This window comes from Xenopus laevis, chromosome 5S (assembly GCF_017654675.1).
Source record: "Xenopus laevis strain J_2021 chromosome 5S, Xenopus_laevis_v10.1, whole genome shotgun sequence".
Classification (NCBI taxonomy): Eukaryota; Metazoa; Chordata; class Amphibia; order Anura; family Pipidae; genus Xenopus; species Xenopus laevis.
Window position 1 is genome coordinate 142250431 of NC_054380.1, and position 18726 is coordinate 142269156.

Consider the following 18726-nt stretch of genomic DNA (forward strand, 5'->3'; position numbering starts at 1 on the left):
GATCATACAGAGTATATAGTACTTATTATGGGGGATCATACAGAGTATATAGTACTTATTATGGGGGATCATACAGAGTATATAGTACTTATTATGGGGGATCATACAGAGTATATAGTACTTATTATGGGGGGATCATACAGAGTATATAGTACTTATTATGGGGGATCATACAGAGTATATAGTACTTATTATGGGGGATCATACAGAGTATATAGTACTTATATGGGGGGATCATACAGAGTATATAGTACTTATGTATGGGGGGATCATACCAGGAGTATATAGTACTTATTATGGGGGATCATACAGAGTATATAGTACTTATTATGGGGGATCATACAGAGTATATAGTAACTTATTATGGGTGGATCATTACAGAGTATATAGTACTTATTATGGCGGGATCATACAGAGTATATATACTTATTATGGGGGATCATACAGAGTATATAGACTTAATTATGGGGGATCATACAGAGTATATAGTACTTATTATGGGGGATCATACAGAGATATAGTACTTATTATGGGGATCATACAGAGTATTATAGTACTTATTATGGGGGATCATACAGAGTATATAGTACTTATTATGGGGGATCATACAGAGTATATAGTACTTATTATGGGGGATCATACAGAGTATATAGTACTTATTATGGCGGGATCATACAGAGTATATAAGTACTTATATATGGGGGATCATACAGAGTATTATAGTACTTATTATGGGGGATCATACAGAGTATATAGTACTTATTATGGGGATCATACAGAGGTATATAGTACTTATTATGGGGATCATACAGAGTATATAGTACTTATTATGGGGGATCATACAGAGTATATAGTACTTATTATGGGGGATCATACAGAGTATATAGTACTTATTATGGGGGGATCATACAGAGTATATCAGTACTTATTATGGGGGATCATACAGAGTATATATACTTATTATGGGGGATCATACAGAGTATATAGTACTTATTATGGGGGATCATACAGAGTATATAGTACTTATTATGGGGGATCATACAGAGTATATAGTACTTATTATGGGGGATCATACAGAGTATATGGTAACTTATTATGGGGGGATCATACAGAGTATATAGTACTTATTATGGGGATCATACAGAGTATATAGTACTTATTATGGGGGATCATACAGAGTATATAGTACTTATTATGGGGGATCATACAGAGTATATAGTACTTATTATGGGGGATCATACAGAGTATATAGTACTTATTATGGGGATCATACAGAGTATATAGTACTTATTATGGGGGGATCCATACTTATATGGGGGATCATACAGAGTATATAGTACTTATTATGGGGGATCATACAGAGTATATAGTACTTATTATGGGGGATCATACAGAGTATATAGGGGGATCATACAGAGTATATAGTTACTTATTATGGGGTCATACAGAGTATATAGTACTTATTATGTCATACACTTATTATGGGGGATCATACAGAGTATTAGTACTTATTAAGACCACGAGGGATCATACAGAGTATATAGCTACTACCAGTGTATCAGTTGGCTCCACGTGTCATTATTAACCCCGTTATCGCTGGGCCTGAGTTACATACAGAGCTATAGGCAGGGGGTCAGCTGAGGACTGGTCTGCACTACTCATTGTGTCCTGTAGGGGCAGCTGAAGGCAGAGACAGGGGCCTATGGGCAGTGCTGGGGTCTCATGTACTGAAGCAAAACATGGGGTGTCGGGGGGCTAAACAGGGGCCCAGGCTCAATCACTGACCCATCATTTTTTTCTCTGGCTGGATCAGGCACATGGGCCAATGACGCACTTAGTAGGAAAATTGGCTAAATTGTGTTTATTTCAGTAGACAAATGGCAGTGAGACAGGGACCTGCATTATGGACTGTACCAGTTTCAGTGTAGGGGAGTCTCAAGGGAATTGTATTCACAGCTCAGTGTTTATCCCTCGTGTGTGTGGGGAAAGGAGATATAAGAATCAGCAGAGGAAATTGTTTCCCATCATTTAGCAAATGCCTGATTAGCTGAGGAGCCTGGGCTACTACTACTGGCATTTCCACCCCCTCCCCCCATGGCAGCCAGCTAGCCCTGTGGCCCTTACTCCTGGGCCCTAGAATAAAGTGATCTGATTGGCCTAGGGGAAATCTAATGGATGCGTGTATGATCAGGTTGTGCAGATATCTGGGCAATCGTCCATGTGTATTATTATTATTATTATTATTATTATTATTATGTATTAATGATTATAATGAGAGCAGTATAATGTATAGAGACAGCGGGGTATAGAAGCCCCTCATACCCACTATCCACAGCCAATCACTAGACTGTAGAGCTGACTCTTCATTATGTTATCAATATGACTATAACTACAGTGACTGGTTCTATTGGGCCTTATTCTTCACAACAAACCCTGTAAGTGCAGAGAAATGACTCCCGGCAGCTTCTCTCCCCTGATACAAAGTCCGGCCCATGAGTCTGTCACTTCCGTCAGTGAGTTACACTAGCGCCTCTCACACAGGAAATCAACTGCACTTCCTCTTAAACAGACAGTGTCCCGAGAAAAGCTCTTCTGTATAGGAAGGTATGGACAACATGCAAGCTCTTAAAGGGGAACTCCACCCCAAAACTCCTTTTGCTGACTGAAAGAAAATCTCATTCTTCCCAATATCCATTCATTCCTCATTCTCTTCTCTGCACTGCTGCTTCTGACTCCTGATACAACTTCCCAATATCCATTCATTCCTCATTCTCACTGGGTTTATAGTTCTGTGTAACTGTCATTGTGTCTGTCCCTTTCTCTGCACTGCTGCTTCTGACTCCTGATACAACTTCCCAATATCCATTCATTCCTCATTCTCACTGGGTTTATAGTTCTGTGTAACTGTCATTGTGTCTGTCCCTTTCTCTGCACTGCTGCCTCTGACTCCTGATACAACTTCCCAATATCCATTCATTCCTCATTCTCACTGGGTTTATAGTTCTGTGTAACTGTCATTGTGTCTGTCCCTTTCTCTGCACTGCTGCTTCTGACTCCTGATACAACTTCCCAATATCCATTCATTCCTCATTCTCACTGGGTTTATAGTTCTGTGTAACTGTCATTGTGTCTGTCCCTTTCTCTGCACTGCTGCTTCTGACTCCTGATACAACTTCCCAATATCCATTCATTCCTCATTCTCACTGGTTTCTGTGTAACAGTCTGTTTGCTGCTATATAATATTTACTAGGTTAAAGGGGAAGTTGTGCCTATACACAACATTCCTTCCTTATCTGGCTCCCAGGACCACAGTGCAGGGTGGGATCCATTTGGCTGTTGCACAACCAGTTCTGCTGAGGGACACACTTATTAACCCTTGCCTAAGAGACCTAATTATCTTGTAGAGAGTTTAACCCCAGCAGCACATGAAGGAAGATTAGATGTTTGGACCCTACAGAGAATCCCTATGTTTTTACATATTTCTCTCCTTGCTGCCCATATAGTAACTTTGTACTGTAGTAATGGGACACTTACTCACTATAGAAATATAGAAAAAAGTAACATTTACAGCAAAATCTGCTTCTTTATAATCCTTAGGGCTCAGTAGGGGCTGCTGGGAAATGTACTCATGTACCGTATGTAACAGTTGCTATGGGACAGACGTAGTAACGCTCAGGGAGCATGCTCAGTAGTGGTCTAAGTCCCCGAAAATAAATGAATGTATAATTAATCACATTGGTTCCCTGAGCACTTTTCTCATTTACATGAACTTTCTATTTCTAGTGGTTTAGTGGTAGACAGTTTGGACCTCTATTAGCCGACTCGAGGCCTTTCTTTGAAGGTCAGCAACTGTCAGTGCACTTCCTGCATAGGGTTAACCCTAGTGTTGCTGACTGTCAGTTGAGCCAAAAGCCTGCTATTAGAAGACTAAGAAATGTGAATATATCAGAAATCACTAAAAATAGCAAATGAAAATGGGGAAAATGTACAGAAATGCACAGGGAGTAAAGTCCAATCAATTAATTTCTTGGCTTTCGAGTCCCTTTAAGAATTGTATGAAGTAACGTATGAAATTGTAACCGTTTAGAGAGTCAGGTCTGTATAGTACACAGATATAATATAGTATGAGGAGAGAGAGCTGGGCTGATGTAAGTACTCTAATGGAGCACAGAGGAGTAAGATACTGCACATTATCAGGGGCACACAAAGTGGCCTGGTAAAGTGTATAGCAATGAAGGCAGCCATCTTGGTGGCTAATAAATATGCTGATATCAGTTAACAAGGAGACACTGGCATTTGGTGGTAACTGAACATGAAGTCTATTTGGGCAGATATAGTGCATTTTATATATATATATATATACAGGGACTGAGTCCTTTGCTGCTGTTTGACAGCAGATGTGGCTACTAGACCGGGCCCCAGGCAAGTCACTAATCTCCCGGTGTTTCCTCATTTTCCATAGACATTACACACATACAAGGGAGGCACCACTTATTCATGGGCCGGGGCTGTTTGTAAGAAATCAAGTGGAGCAGAAATCTCCCTTTCCAAACAGTGACTTTCCTACTCAGCCGTGTGGAACCAGCCGTGGGGAATGAGACTTTATTTTCACTTTCCTTGTGGCAACATGAGCCGACTCGCCTCCGACATTTAGTTCTGCTCAGTACAGGGATATCATCCTACTCCATGGAGGAAATACTGAGTCTAATACTGAAGATTGTTCCCGGATGGTGGATCCACCAAGGGGCTTTGTGTATCAGTTTGTCATATGATGGCGCTGAGCTTGGGCACAATACAATCAGTTGACCCATTAAATGATTTATTCTGGTAAAATTAGTTTATCTGTCCCATGTGACTGACAGTTCCTATCCTTAATGCCCAATTTGGCCACCTTTGCATTGGACTGATACAATTGTATCCTACACCAGGGCCTATGGAGACCCACCAGAGAAGGTGCCAATGCTCCCTCACCTGGTGGGATGTTCAGACCTGTCCCATTGAAATCTGTCTGGTGTTTGCTCTAAGTGACTAAATAGTGTGAGTGAAGTTCTAATGAGTGAAGTACAAACAAGAGGAACGAAGTTATGAGATCTGGGTTGGGATTAGGACAAAAGAGGCCAATTTACTTCTCAGCATTGAGTTGGCTATGGAAATGGATTGATTCACTGGTCAAAGGATGACACTCAAAGGGAATAACAAGGGGCCAAGGATAGAGCCTTGAGGAACCTCAAAAAAAAAGAGTCAAGGATAAAGCTGAAAAACCAGGACAAGGGGAAGCAAAGTGACAAAAAGCTGCTGAGAAATCAAGAAGTAATAATAAGGAGAATTATTTGCAGTTAGTGGGGCATTGTTGAGTCATATTAGATCACTTTTGATGGAATGCTGTGGCCAAAAACTACATTATATGGGCCCAAAAAAAGCATGGTCAGCAGACTAACAGCTTGTATAGAAACTGCTTGAGGAACTTCAAGCTAAAGGAAAGCAAAGAGATGGACAGGAGTTTACTCCAGACTGGAGGGTAGGATGGTGAGGGGCTAGGAGCAATGACCTTGTTTAGCTACCCATGTCCCACAAACATCTAACTGAACATAATTTTGCACCATAGTACCCACTAACACAAATTGTATATAAACAGCTCATCATAGGAAACCTACTCAGACATTGTTAAAATGAAACTTCACAATTCACTTTCACACTGACCTTAATTTTCAGATATGACTAATTCTGATAGGTCAGCCCCTATAACATCCTTCCTATCCTTCCCACCAACATGTTATTTATGCTAAATAAAAATAGGATTGCTTAATTTAATGATTAATTAACTGAGATATAAGGGTGTATGCCATAAAGACAGTGGGACAAGATGGAGACAGTAGGCAAAGTTGGAGACAGTAGGGCAAGATGAAGACAGTAGGACAAGGTAGAGACAGTAGGACAAGGTAGAGGCAGTAGGACAAGGTAGAGGCAGTAGGACAAGATGGAGACAGTAGGACAAGGTAGAGACAGAAGGACAAGGTAGAGACAGTAGGGCAAGATGGAGACAGTAGGACAAGGTAGAAACAGAAGGACAAGATGAAGACAGTAGGACAATTTAGAGACAGTAGGACAAGATGGAGACAGTAGGACAACATGGAGACAGTAGGGCAAAATGATGACCAGGCAAGATGATGGCCGAGAAAGATGGCCGTAGAATCTAGACAAGATAATGACAGTAGGACAAGATAATGACAGTAGGGCAAGATGGTGACAGTTGGACAAGGCAGAAACAGCAGGGCACGGTAGAGACGGTAAGAAAAGATGATGACAGTAGGACAATGTGGTGACAGTAGAGCAAGATGGAAAGACTTGGACACTATAATGACATTAGGGCAAGTTGACGACAGTAGGACAAGAGGGAGACAGTAGGGCAATTTGGAGACAGTAGGACAAGATGGAGACAGTAGAGCAAGATCGTGAGTCTAGGACAAGACAATGACAGTAGGACAATGTGGTGACAGTAACGCAAGATGGAAAAACTATGACAAGATAATGACAGGGGAAGATGGAGACAGTATGACAAGAGAGAGACAGTAGGGCAAGTTGGAGAAAGTAAGACAAAATGAAGACAGTGGGACAAGATGGAGACAGTAAGGCAAAATGGAGACAGTAGAACAAGATGAAGACAGTAGGACAAGGTAGAGACAGCAGGGCAAGATGGAGAGTCTAGGAAAAGATAATGACAGTAGGACAATGTGGTGACAGTAGAACAAGAGGGAGAGTCTGGGACAAGATGACATTAGCACAAGATGGAGGTAGTAGGGCAAGATGATAACCGAGCAAGATGAAGAGTCTAGACAAGATATTGACAGTAGGGCAAAATGGAACGTCTAGGACAAGATAATAACAATAGGGCAAGATGATGACAGTTGGACAAGATGAAGAGTCTAAGACAAGATAATGACAGTAGGCCAAGATGGAGAATCTAGGACAAGATATTGACAGTAGGGCAAGATGAAAAGAGTAGGATAAGAAAATGAAAGTAGTGGGAGATGGTAACAGTAGGACAAGATGAAGATTCTAAGACAAGATAATGATAGTAGAGCAAGATGGATGCAATAGGACAAGAACAGATGGAGGCACAATATGTTAGAAGTCAAGGCAATATAGATGCAGGAAAATAAGGTATCCATAGGGTATTATTATAGCACTGAAACTCTTCAAGTGCTGGTGAACTTCTAGTGTCCACCAATAGCTGTGAAGTTCTGCCTTGGGTCCTACTTATATTCTAATTCTCTGGTTGACATCAAATTAGCAGGTTTCCTAGTAAATCGTGTTCCCTGCTGAATGATTTGTCAGGTGTTTATTGAGTTTGTGTGTTAGAGATGTGGGACAGGAGTAGTATGAGGCCTAAGGTACAAACATGTGTTGGTCGGATGTGTAATTGTCTGGCCAACTCCTCTCCCAGTGGTGTCTAATACAAGTCTGACGGTCACCAGCAGAAGTGTGAGTGGGTGTTGCACCTACACTGCAGGGATAAGATCTGAGTGTCTCATTGGGGAGTCGGATCACTGCTGGATTTAAGGAGCAGACGTTTGCTTTTCCTTTCTCTGTCTGTCTCACCTGGGTGCTGTGTAGGGTCGCTGGGTGCCACTCACAGGGTAAGAGAATCTTCTGGAGTTCTCAAAATTTGTCACTGGCAGGGAGGGATCCCAGTAATTACCCTGTTATACAGATAGCTAGAATCTCAGCTGCCATAAAGCAGGACAGGACTGCTGCTTACAATGGGGATCAGATAGGATCTGTGCAGCCACTGGGACAGAATGTTCTGTTATACAGATAGCTAGAATCTCAGCTGCCATAAAGCAGGACAGGACTGCTGCTTACAATGGGGATCAGATAAGATCTGTGCAGCCACTGGGACAGAATGTTCTGTTATACAGATAGCTAGAATCTCAGCTGCCATAAAGCAGGGCAGGACTGCTGCTTACAATGGGGATCAGATAGGATCTGTGCAGCCACTGGGACAGAATGTTCTGTTATACAGATAGCTAGAATCTCAGCTGCCATAAAGCAGGACAGGACTGCTGCTTACAATGTGGATCAGATAAGATCTGTGCAGCCACTGGGACAGAATGTTCTGTTATACAGATAGAATCTCAGCTGCCATAAAGCAGGACAGGACTGCTGCTTACAATGGGGATCAGATAGGATCTGTGCAGCCACTGGGACAGAATGTTCTGTTATACAGATAGCTAGAATCTCAGCTGCCATAAAGCAGGACAGGACTGCTGCTTACAATGTGGATCAGATAAGATCTGTGCAGCCACTGGGACAGAATGTTCTGTTATACAGATAGAATCTCAGCTGCCATAAAGCAGGACAGGACTGCTGCTTACAATGGGGATCAGATAGGATCTGTGCAGCCACTGGGACAGAATGTTCTGTTATACAGATAGCTAGAATCTCAGCTGCCATAAAGCAGGACAGGACTGCTGCTTACAATGGGGATCAGATAGGATCTGTGCAGCCACTGGGACAGAATGTTCTGTTATACAGATAGCTAGAATCTCAGCTGCCATAAAGCAGGACTGGACTGCTGCTTCATGATAGAAAGGAGGGCTATTTAGCTATATAAGTGTATCTATAAATATATGTGAGTGGGTGGCAAATACTGTGCATATATCTGACACTCACCTTTCTCTGTTTATTACTTGCAGGGGCAGGAGAGAGAGACCCGGGGGGCAATAAGAAGCAGTGGAGAGAGACACCCCTTCCTTCTGGTGCTTATATTTATTTTTAGGTTTTTTTAATAACTTTTCTTTAAAGCTTATTTTATATTGTTTGGAATTTTTAAGACATCGAACAGCAGATTCAGCTATTTCTTAACAAACGGGGAACAAAAAAATAATTAAAAAAAAACCAAACAAAAAAGGAAGAATTTCCAAGAAGACTCCAAGTGCAAGAATTCTTTTTACTAATGATGCCGTCTAATGGCCCCGTCCTCAACACCAGCAACTCCCCGACAGAGACACAAGCGCTCAAGGTGAGTGACATTATATGTGTAACCTTTAACCTTCTCATGTCACATCACTGACAAACACTGACCTACCTACTTACTTTTTGCCCTGCGGCCTTCATCGTGTTTGTTATTGGACTCTCTCTATCATGTCTCACTGTTCCTATATTGCCCTACTGTCTCCATCTTGGCCTACTGTCTCCATCTTGTCCTACTGTCTCCATATTGTCCTTCTGTTTCCATCTTGTTCTGCTGTCTCCATCTTCCCCTGCTGTCCCCATCTTGCCCTGCTGTCTCATCTTGGCCTACTGTCTCCATCTTGTCCTACTGTCTCCATATTGCCCTCCTGTCTCCATCTTGCCCTACTGTCTCCATCTTGCCTTACTGTCTCCATCTTGTCCTACTGTCTCCATCTTGTCCTACTGTCTCCATATTGTCCTTCTGTTTCCATCTTGTTCTGCTGTCTCCATCTTTCCCTGCTGTCCCCATCTTGCCCTGCTGTCTCATCTTGGCCTACTGTCTCCATCTTGTCCTACTGTCTCCATATTGCCCTCCTGTCTCCATCTTGCCTTACTGTCTCCATCTTGCCTTACTGTCTCCATCTTGCCCTACTGTCTCCATCTTGTTCTACTGTCTCCATCTTGCCTTACTGTCTCCATCTTGCCCTACTGTCTCCATCTTGCCCTACTGTCTCCATCTTGTTCTGCTGTCTCCATCTTGTCCTGCTGTCTCATCTTGGCCTACTGTCTCCATCTTGTCCTACTGTCTCCATCTTGCCCTACTGTCTCTGTCTTGTCCTACTTTCTCATCTTGGCCTACTGTCTCCATCTTGTCCTACTGTCTCCATCTTGCCCTACTGTCTCCATCTTGCCCTACTGTCTCCATCTTGCCCTACTGTCTCCATCTTGACCTACTGTCTCTTTCTATTTTGTCCTGCTGTCTCTGTCTTACCCTGTGTCCTACTTACATGATGTTGTCCTTCTGGTGCCATATTGCTCTACTGTTGCCATGTTTCCCACCGGTACCACGTATCAAATGACTAATCCTACCTGCATTGCCCCTGTCCAAAAGAGCTTACAATCTAGAAAGGAGAAGGTATAAGTGACACGGTGTGGATTTCATTAAATGTGCATTGTTGAAGGCATCATGTGGTGGGTTCATTACACTTATATGTGGCACAGGTAGTGGGTTTATATTTGGATGAAGTACAGTCTATAGACTGATGGCAGATTAGTGAGGGTCAGAGGTGAGTGCAATAAGTGCAGTTTGGGACTGGGCCCCTGAGTGTTGTCGCTGCCATTAAATTGCACCAGAAGCTGCTAATTGTCATCTCCCCCTGTATGAGGCCAGTTCTATGAGGTGCACATTCTGCATGGCTACACAGAGAACAGCACAGTCTGCAGCATCTAAATTAACTTGTGAATTGGATATGTATCCGGCAGCCCTCCCATTCCTACAGTCTTGGGAATCCCCGCCAGGCCAATGATCATGTGACAGAAGTGGGAGGAGCCATGCGGCACTACAAGGGCAGAACTGTACATAACATTCCATGAACCCTGAGTAACAGGACAGGCGAGTTCAGGCAGCGACATTGTCAGCTCTTGGCCCGACCCCACTGAACTCGTGTGTCACTTCACTTACTAACAGAGTCCGACTGAGAAACAAAACCAGCACCCGCCTATGATATACCCTCCCTGGGCTGAGTACAGCACGAGTACTGGTTTCACTGGGGCAACTGGATCCTTTACAGCCTGAAATTCTCTGCCTTCTGAATGCAACTCCCTGCACCTTCTAACAGCTATTCCCATTAAACACTGCACTGATACAGTAAATACTGGGGGACAGTACTGTGCTTGTTTATCTACAGATATATATAGAAACATTGGGGTGTCACCCTGCTATAGTTCCAGGGGTACCCAGGGTACAAATAAGCACTCACCCCAAATCTCCCCCTAACTGACCTTCAGACTGGACCCCCTTAGCTCATAACAAGGTTACAGATATATAGAAACATTGGGGTGTCACCCTGCTATAGTTCCAGGGGTACCCAGGGTACAAATAATCACTCACCCCAAATCTCCCCCTAACTGACCTTCAGACTGGGCCCCCTTAGCTCATAACAAGGTTACAGATATATAGAAACATTGGGGTAACAGTCACCCTGCTATAGTTCCAGGGGTACCCAGGGTACAAATAAGTACTCACCCCAAATCTCCCCCTAACTGACCTTCAGACTGGGCCCCCTTAGCTCATAACAAGGTTACAGATATATAGAAACATTGGGGTGTCACCCTGCTATAGTTCCAGGGGTACCCAGGGTACAAATAAACACTCACCCCAAATCTCCCCCTAACTGACCTTCAGACTGGGCCCCCTTAGCTCATAACAAGGTTACAGATATATAGAAACATTGGGGTAACAGTCACCCTGCTATAGTTCCAGGGGTACCCAGGGTACAAATAAGTACTCACCCCAAATCTCCCCCTAACTGACCTTCAGACTGGGCCCCCTTAGCTCATAACAAGGTTACAGATATATAGAAACATTGGGGTGTCACCCTGCTATAGTTCCAGGGGTACCCAGGGTACAAATAAACACTCACCCCAAATCTCCCCCTAACTGACCTTCAGACTGGGCCCCCTTAGCTCATAACAAGGTTACAGATATATAGAAACATTGGGGTGTCACCCTGCTATAGTTCCAGGGGTAACCAGGACACAAATAAATACTCACCCCAAATCTCCCCCTAACTGACCTTCAGACTGGGCCCCCTTAGCTCATAACAAGGTTACAGATATATAGAAACATTGGGGTGTCACCCTGCTATAGTTCCAGGGGTACCCAGGGCACAAATAAGCACTCACCCCAAATCTCCCCCTAACTGGCCTTCAGACTGGGCCCCCTTAGCTCATAACAAGGTTACAGATATATAGAAACATTGGGGTGTCACCCTGCTATAGTTCTAGGGGTACCCAGGGCACAAATAAGCACTCACCCCAAATCTCCCCCTAACTGACCTTCAGACTGGGCCCCCTTAGCTCATAACAAGGTTACAGATATATAGAAACATTGGGGTGTCACCCTGCTATAGTTCCAGGGGTACCCAGGGTACAAATAATCACTCACCCCAAATCTCCCCCTAACTGAACTTCAGACTGGGCCCCCTTAGCTCATAACAAGGTTACAGATATATAGAAACATTGGGGTGTCACCCTGCCATAGTTCCAGGGGTACCCGGGGTACAAATAAGCACTCACCCCAAATCTCCCCCTAACTGGCCTTCAGACTGGGCCCCCTTAGCTCATAACAAGGTTACAGATATATAGAAACATTGGGGTGTCACCCTGCTATAGTTCTAGGGGTACCCAGGGCACAAATAAGCACTCACCCCAAATCTCCCCCTAACTGACCTTCAGACTGGGCCCCCTTAGCTCATAACAAGGTTACAGATATATAGAAACATTGGGGTGTCACCCTGCTATAGTTCCAGGGGTACCCAGGGTACAAATAAGCACTCACCCCAAATCTCCCCCTAACTGACCTTCAGACTGGGCCCCCTTAGCTCATAACAAGGTTACAGATATATAGAAACATTGGGGTGTCACCCTGCGATAGTTCCAGGGGTACCCGGGGTACAAATAAGCACTCACCCCAAATCTCCCCCTAACTGGCCTTCAGACTGGGCCCCCTTAGCTCATAACAAGGTTACAGATATATAGAAACATTGGGGTGTCACCCTGCTATAGTTCTAGGGGTACCCAGGGTACAAATAAGCACTCACCCCAAATCTCCCCCTAACTGACCTTCAGACTGGGCCCCCTTAGCTCATAACAAGGTTACAGATATATAGAAACATTGGGGTGTCACCCTGCTATAGTTCCAGGGGTACCCAGGGTACAAATAAGCACTCACCCCAAATCTCCCCCTAACTGACCTTCAGACTGGGCCCCTTAGCTCATAACAAGGTTACAGATATATAGAAACATTGGGGTAACAGTCACCCTTCTATAGTTCCAGGGGTACCCAGGGTACAAATAATCACTCACCCCAAATCTCCCCCTAACTGACCTACAGACTGGGCCCCCTTAGCTCATAACAAGGTTACAGATATATAGAAACATTGGGGTAACAGTCACCCTGCTACAGTTCCAGGGGTACCCAGGGTACAAATAAGCACTCACCCCAAATCTCCCCCTAACTGACCTTCAGACTGGGCCCCCTTAGCTCATAACATTGGGGTGTCACCCTGCTATAGTTCCAGGGGTACCCAGGGCACAAAAAAAAACACTCACCCCAAATCTCCCCCTAACTGACCTTCAGACTGGGCCCCTTAGCTCATAACAAAGTTACAGATATATAGAAACATTGGGGTGTCACCCTGCTATAGTTCCAGGGGTACCCAGGGTACAAATAAGCACTCACCCCAAATCTCCCCCTCACTGACCTTCAGACTGGGCCCCCTTAGCTCATAACAAGGTTACAGATATATAGAAACATTGGGGTGTCACCCTGCTATAGTTCCAGGGGTACCCAGGGCACAAATAAGCACTCACCCCAAATCTCCCCCTAACTGACCTTCAGACTGGACCCCCTTAGCTCATAACAAGGTTACAGATGACAGATGTGCAGTACTGTGAGTAATAATACACAAATAGTAGGTGTAGGTGGGTGTAGTAGAATTGGGTGAGTATGGAGGTGCCAGTGGATGTGTGGGAAGGAGTCGGTGCATCAGGAGATACAAGAGATCCAGTGTTAGGAGTAAAGTGAAAGTAAGTCGGTGCTGTTGGACTGGCTGATATGAGGAGTGTGTAACTGATGGGAGGAGTGTATAACTGATGGGAGGAGTGTATAACTGATGGGAGGAGTGTATAACTGATGGGAGGAGTGTATAACTGATGTGAGGAGTGTGTAAGAGATGGGAGGAGTGTATAACTAATGGGAGGAGTGTGTAACTGATGGGAGGAGTGTATAACTGATGGGAGGAGTGTATAACTGATAGGAGGAGTGTATAACTGATGGGAGGAGTGTATAACTGATGGGAGGAGTGTATAACTGATGGGAGGAGTGTATAACTGATGGGAGGAGTGTATAACTGATATGAGGCGTGTGTAACTGATGGGAGGAGTGTATAACTGATGGGAGGAGTGTATAAGAGATGGGAGGAGTGTATAACTGATGGGAGGAGTGTATAACTGATGGGAGGAGTGTATAACTGATGGGAGGAGTGTATAACTGATGGGAGGAGTGTATAACTGATGGGAGGAGTGTATAAGAGATGGGAGGAGTGTATAACTGATGGGAGGAGTGTATAACTGATGGGAGGAGTGTATAACTGATGGGAGGAGTGTATAACTGATGGAGGAGTGTATAAGAGATGGGAGGAGTGTATAACTGATGGGAGGAGTGTATAACTGATGGGAGGAGTGTATAACTGATGGGAGGAGTGTATAAGAGATGGGAGGAGTGTATAACTGATGGGAGGAGTGTATAAGAGATGGGAGGAGTGTATAACTGATAGGAGGAGTGTATAACTGATGGGAGGAGTGTATAACTGATGGGAGGAGTGTATAAGAGATGGGAGGAGTGTATAACTGATGGGAGGAGTGTATAACTGATGGGAGGAGTGTATAACAGATGTAGGTGAGTGGATTCGTTCTATAGTAAAGTCTGAGAATACACAGGTCATGTGACAGGGGGTGAGTGTATTGTAAGAGGGGCGTTGGCTGCAGCCCAGGGGCCCCACACAAGGAGGGCAGGGGTAGGTACATTGATTGGCTCTGATAGACAGTAATTCAAAGCTGGAGTGTAAATAATAGTTTAGTAAGTAGTTTAGTAAGATATGTGTGGAATGCTGGGAGTTGTAGTTGTAGAAGCCCCCTCTATTGGAGGTTCAACCTTTGTATGGGACCCCGTTATCTCATAAGAAGCCCAGAGATATAAGAAATATATAAGGGGCCACATTATATTGTAAGCGCTGGACTTTGTTAGGGCCACTTTTTTGTATGTGCGACTCCCCCAATTTCACCCCAACTTGCCTTCAGATGCCGTAGTTTGGGGACTACTGATATGAGTGAAGTGATACTCACATTGGCCATTCACTGGCACAAAACCTACAGCATTTATAGCCGGGTCTCTGTTCATCAGCTGGTAGCCAATCACCAGTAACCTAGTAACCAGCCCAAGTCAATAAGCTCCCCTGGGTCACGAATGAGAAAGATTGGCTTTAGTTCCCCTTTAATAACAGTCAGAGTGGGGCATGAACTATGTGACCTATTGGCCCTGCAGTTGGCTTGTGTGTGGGCTAATAGACTGATACCATTATCTGCAATTAACCTTTGACATCCCAGTGCTGGCCCCTGAGTATTAACTCTCTGTCTGCTGCTGCCCTGCCTCTATCTCTAGCAGGTACTCACCATGTCACTGTATAGGGAATGTATGAACAGCACAAAGTTGTGACTTCAGAGAGAATTTAGTGGCACAATTAGAGGCCGTGCCCTGTATACGAGGCCCAGATACATGGGAGGCTTGTTACCCTACTCTATGTGTAAGCAGAGCGAGGATGCAGGGAGTTGCAGATCCCTGTTATACACGCTGGCAGTGAAGGGGTTACACTAAGGAGAGAAATCGCAGACAAGGGCCAGATGTTCTGAGCTTCAGCCAGAATCAGCCCAAGACTCTCCGGTGCCATAAAATCTCTTCATTTACTAGCCACATGCTTCATATTATGGACTCGCACTTCCCAGTGGCCCCTCACTGCCCTGTTTGGGGGTCTCAGACCCTCATCTGCCTCTATACGTGCCCCGTGTGTTACTGATACTGAGGGGGATGTGCGCAGGGCACTGCTGGGGGTCCTCCAGTTCTTATGGTGTCCGGGGAGCAGTGGGGACAGGTGACAGTTAGTAGCAATGGGCAGGGATGACAGTTAGTAGTGAGTATGAATGGGGTGGATTGGGTGGCAGTTTGTCTATAATTCTGTACATGTGCCAGACTATGGGCATATATTAGTGTGTTACAGTCTGTGCCATGCTGTATGGGGGTGCCATGCTGTGGGTGCCATGCTGTATGTGGGTGCCATGCTGTGGGTGCCATGCTGTATGTGGGTGCCATGCTTTGGGTGGGTGCCATGCTGTGGGTGCCATGCTGTATGTGGGTGCCATGCTTTGGGTGGGTGCCATGCTGTGGGTGCCATGCTGTATGTGGGTGCCATGCTTTGGGTGGGTGCCATGCTGTGGGTGCCATGCTGTATGTGGGTGCCATGCTTTGGGTGGGTGCCATGCTGTGGGTGCCATGCTGTATGTGGGTGCCATGCTGTGCCCATATGTGCTGCCCATTTGTCCCTCTCTGGTACAGGCCGAGCCCTTGTCGTGACTCAGACCCGTTTTTATGAGGCACTTGGCATTTTATAGCCGGGGGGCTGCACAATCAGCACAATGATCTGAGCTGGGAGGAGCCTTTTCCTCTGGGGTCCCCCCTCCCCGGCCGGGGTCTGTTACCTGGTTTGACTCTGCGCTGCAGTCAAGGCTTAGCTGGGGCGCAGCCAAGTATGATTGCTCTGAATTCCTTCCCTCCCCCACCTCCCTGCTACATTGCCTGCGAGACTTCATGTCCAAACACAGAGCAAGAAAGACTAAGTGCAGGGCCCCTAGTCATAAGAGCTAACAATCAAGGCTAGATCATCACTCAGTGACAGCTTGTGTCTGTGGGTGGCTGCTGGGAGTTGTGGTCAGACCAGAGATTTAAGAGAAATTATCTGCCTCTCCTGTACTGGATCAGCACAGCCAATGTGTAGCATAGTGTATGGCCTCACAGAAAGCATTGCAGTCTGCAGCATGAATGAAGCCAGAATAGGCCGGCTAATGATTCACTATATGAGTCATATAAAGGGGTGATTATGCAGGGAAGGGAGTTAATTGTGAGTGAGAGATTGGCCATATGTACTCGGGGGGCTGATACAAGTATAGGGGAGACTGTGGCTGCACCAATACCCCTTCTCTTGGGCAGATAATAATAATGTAATTATGATCCACATCACAATCATCACACAGACCAACAATAACACCAACCAACCATCACACTGACAATTCCACTGACCAACCAGTGACTGTCAGAAACACCCGCCGACCTTCATCCCGAGGCTGAGGCAGAGCTGCTGCAGAACCTCTCTTTAACAGGTACCACATCAGTTTGCCCCTAGTGACCATAGTAACCAATCACAGATCTCATTATAGTCCCCTCAGCAACAGGATCAAACACAATCTCTGATTGGCTGCTACATGTTACTGCACAGGGGCAAATGTGCCTGGTGGTGTTCAGGGGGGTTTGTCAGAAATATACTTTGCTGGGTGAAGGGGTGCAGTGTTACACCCCAACTTTAGCTGCAATATCCCCTCATTTATCCTCACACATATATTTGTACCCTGGGTACCCCTGGAACTATAGCAGGGTGACTGTTACCCCAATGTTTCTATATATCTGTAACCTTGTTATGAGCTAAGGGGGCCCAGTCTGAAGGCCAGTTAGGGGGAGATTTGGGGTGAGTGCTTATTTGTACCCTGGGTACCCCTGGAACTATAGCAGGGTGACACCCCAATGTTTCTATATATCTGTAACCTTGTTATGAGCTAAGGGGGCCCAGTCTGAAGGCCAGTTAGGGGGAGATTTGGGGTGAGTGCTTATTTGTACCCTGGGTACCCCTGGAACTATAGCAGGGTGACACCCCAATGTTTCTATATATCTGTAACCTTGTTATGAGCTAAGGGGCCTGTCTGAAGGTCAGTTAGGGGGAGATTTGGGGTGAGTGCTTATTTGTACCCTGGGTACCCCTGCAACTATAACAGGGTGACTGTTACCCCAATGTTTCTATATATCTGTAACCTTGTTATGAGCTAAGGGGGCCCAGTCTGAAGGTCAGTTAGGGGGAGATTTGGGGTGATGCTTATTTGTGCCCTGGGTACCCCTGGAACTATAGCAGGGTGACACCCCAATGTTTCTATATATCTGTAACCTTGTTATGAGCTAAGGGGGCCCAGTCTGAAGGTCAGTTAGGGGGGAGATTTGGGGTGATGCTTATTTGTGCCCTGGGTACCCCTGGAACTATAGCAGGGTGACACCCCAATGTTTCTATATATCTGTAACCTTGTTATGAGCTAAGGGGTCCCAGTCTGAAGGTCAGTTAGGGGGGAGATTTGGGGTGAGTGTTTATTTGTACCCTGGGTACCCCTGGAACTATAGCAGGGTGACACCCCAATGTTTCTATATATCTGTAACCTTGTTATGAGCTAAGGGGGCCCAGTCTGAAGGTCAGTTAGGGGGAGATTTGGGGTGAGTTCTTATTTGTACCCTGGGTACCCCTGGAACTATAGCAGGGTGACACCCCAATGTTTCTATATATCTGTAACCTTGTTATGAGCTAAGGGGGTCCAGTCTGAAGGTCAGTTAGGGGGAGATTTGGGGTGAGTGCTTATTTGTACCCTGGGTACCCCTGCAACTATAACAGGGTGACTGTTACCCCAATGTTTCTATATATCTGTAACCTTGTTATGAGCTAAGGGGGCCCAGTCTGAAGGTCAGTTAGGGGGAGATTTGGGGTGATGCTTATTTGTGCCCTGGGTACCCCTGGAACTATAGCAGGGTGACTGTTACCCCAATGTTTCTATATATCTGTAACCTTGTTATGAGCTAAGGGGGCCCAGTCTGAAGGTCAGTTAGGGGGAGATTTGGGGTGATGCTTA

At 45.2% G+C, this 18726-nt stretch overlaps 1 protein-coding gene across 2 annotated transcripts in view; it reads left to right on the forward strand.

Moving 5' to 3' along the window:
- The first annotated feature begins 8679 nt into the window (after positions 1-8679).
- LOC108718324 (DNA (cytosine-5)-methyltransferase 3A) overlaps positions 8680-18726 on the forward strand; it is a 99864-nt gene continuing 89817 nt past the window's right edge. For both annotated transcript variants that reach the window (XM_018266063.2, XM_018266064.2), the window contains exon 1: positions 8680-9022. In XM_018266063.2, coding sequence (XP_018121552.1) covers positions 8957-9022 — 66 coding nt within the window. In that variant the 5' untranslated portion in view covers positions 8680-8956. The remainder of the gene's footprint in view (positions 9023-18726) is intronic.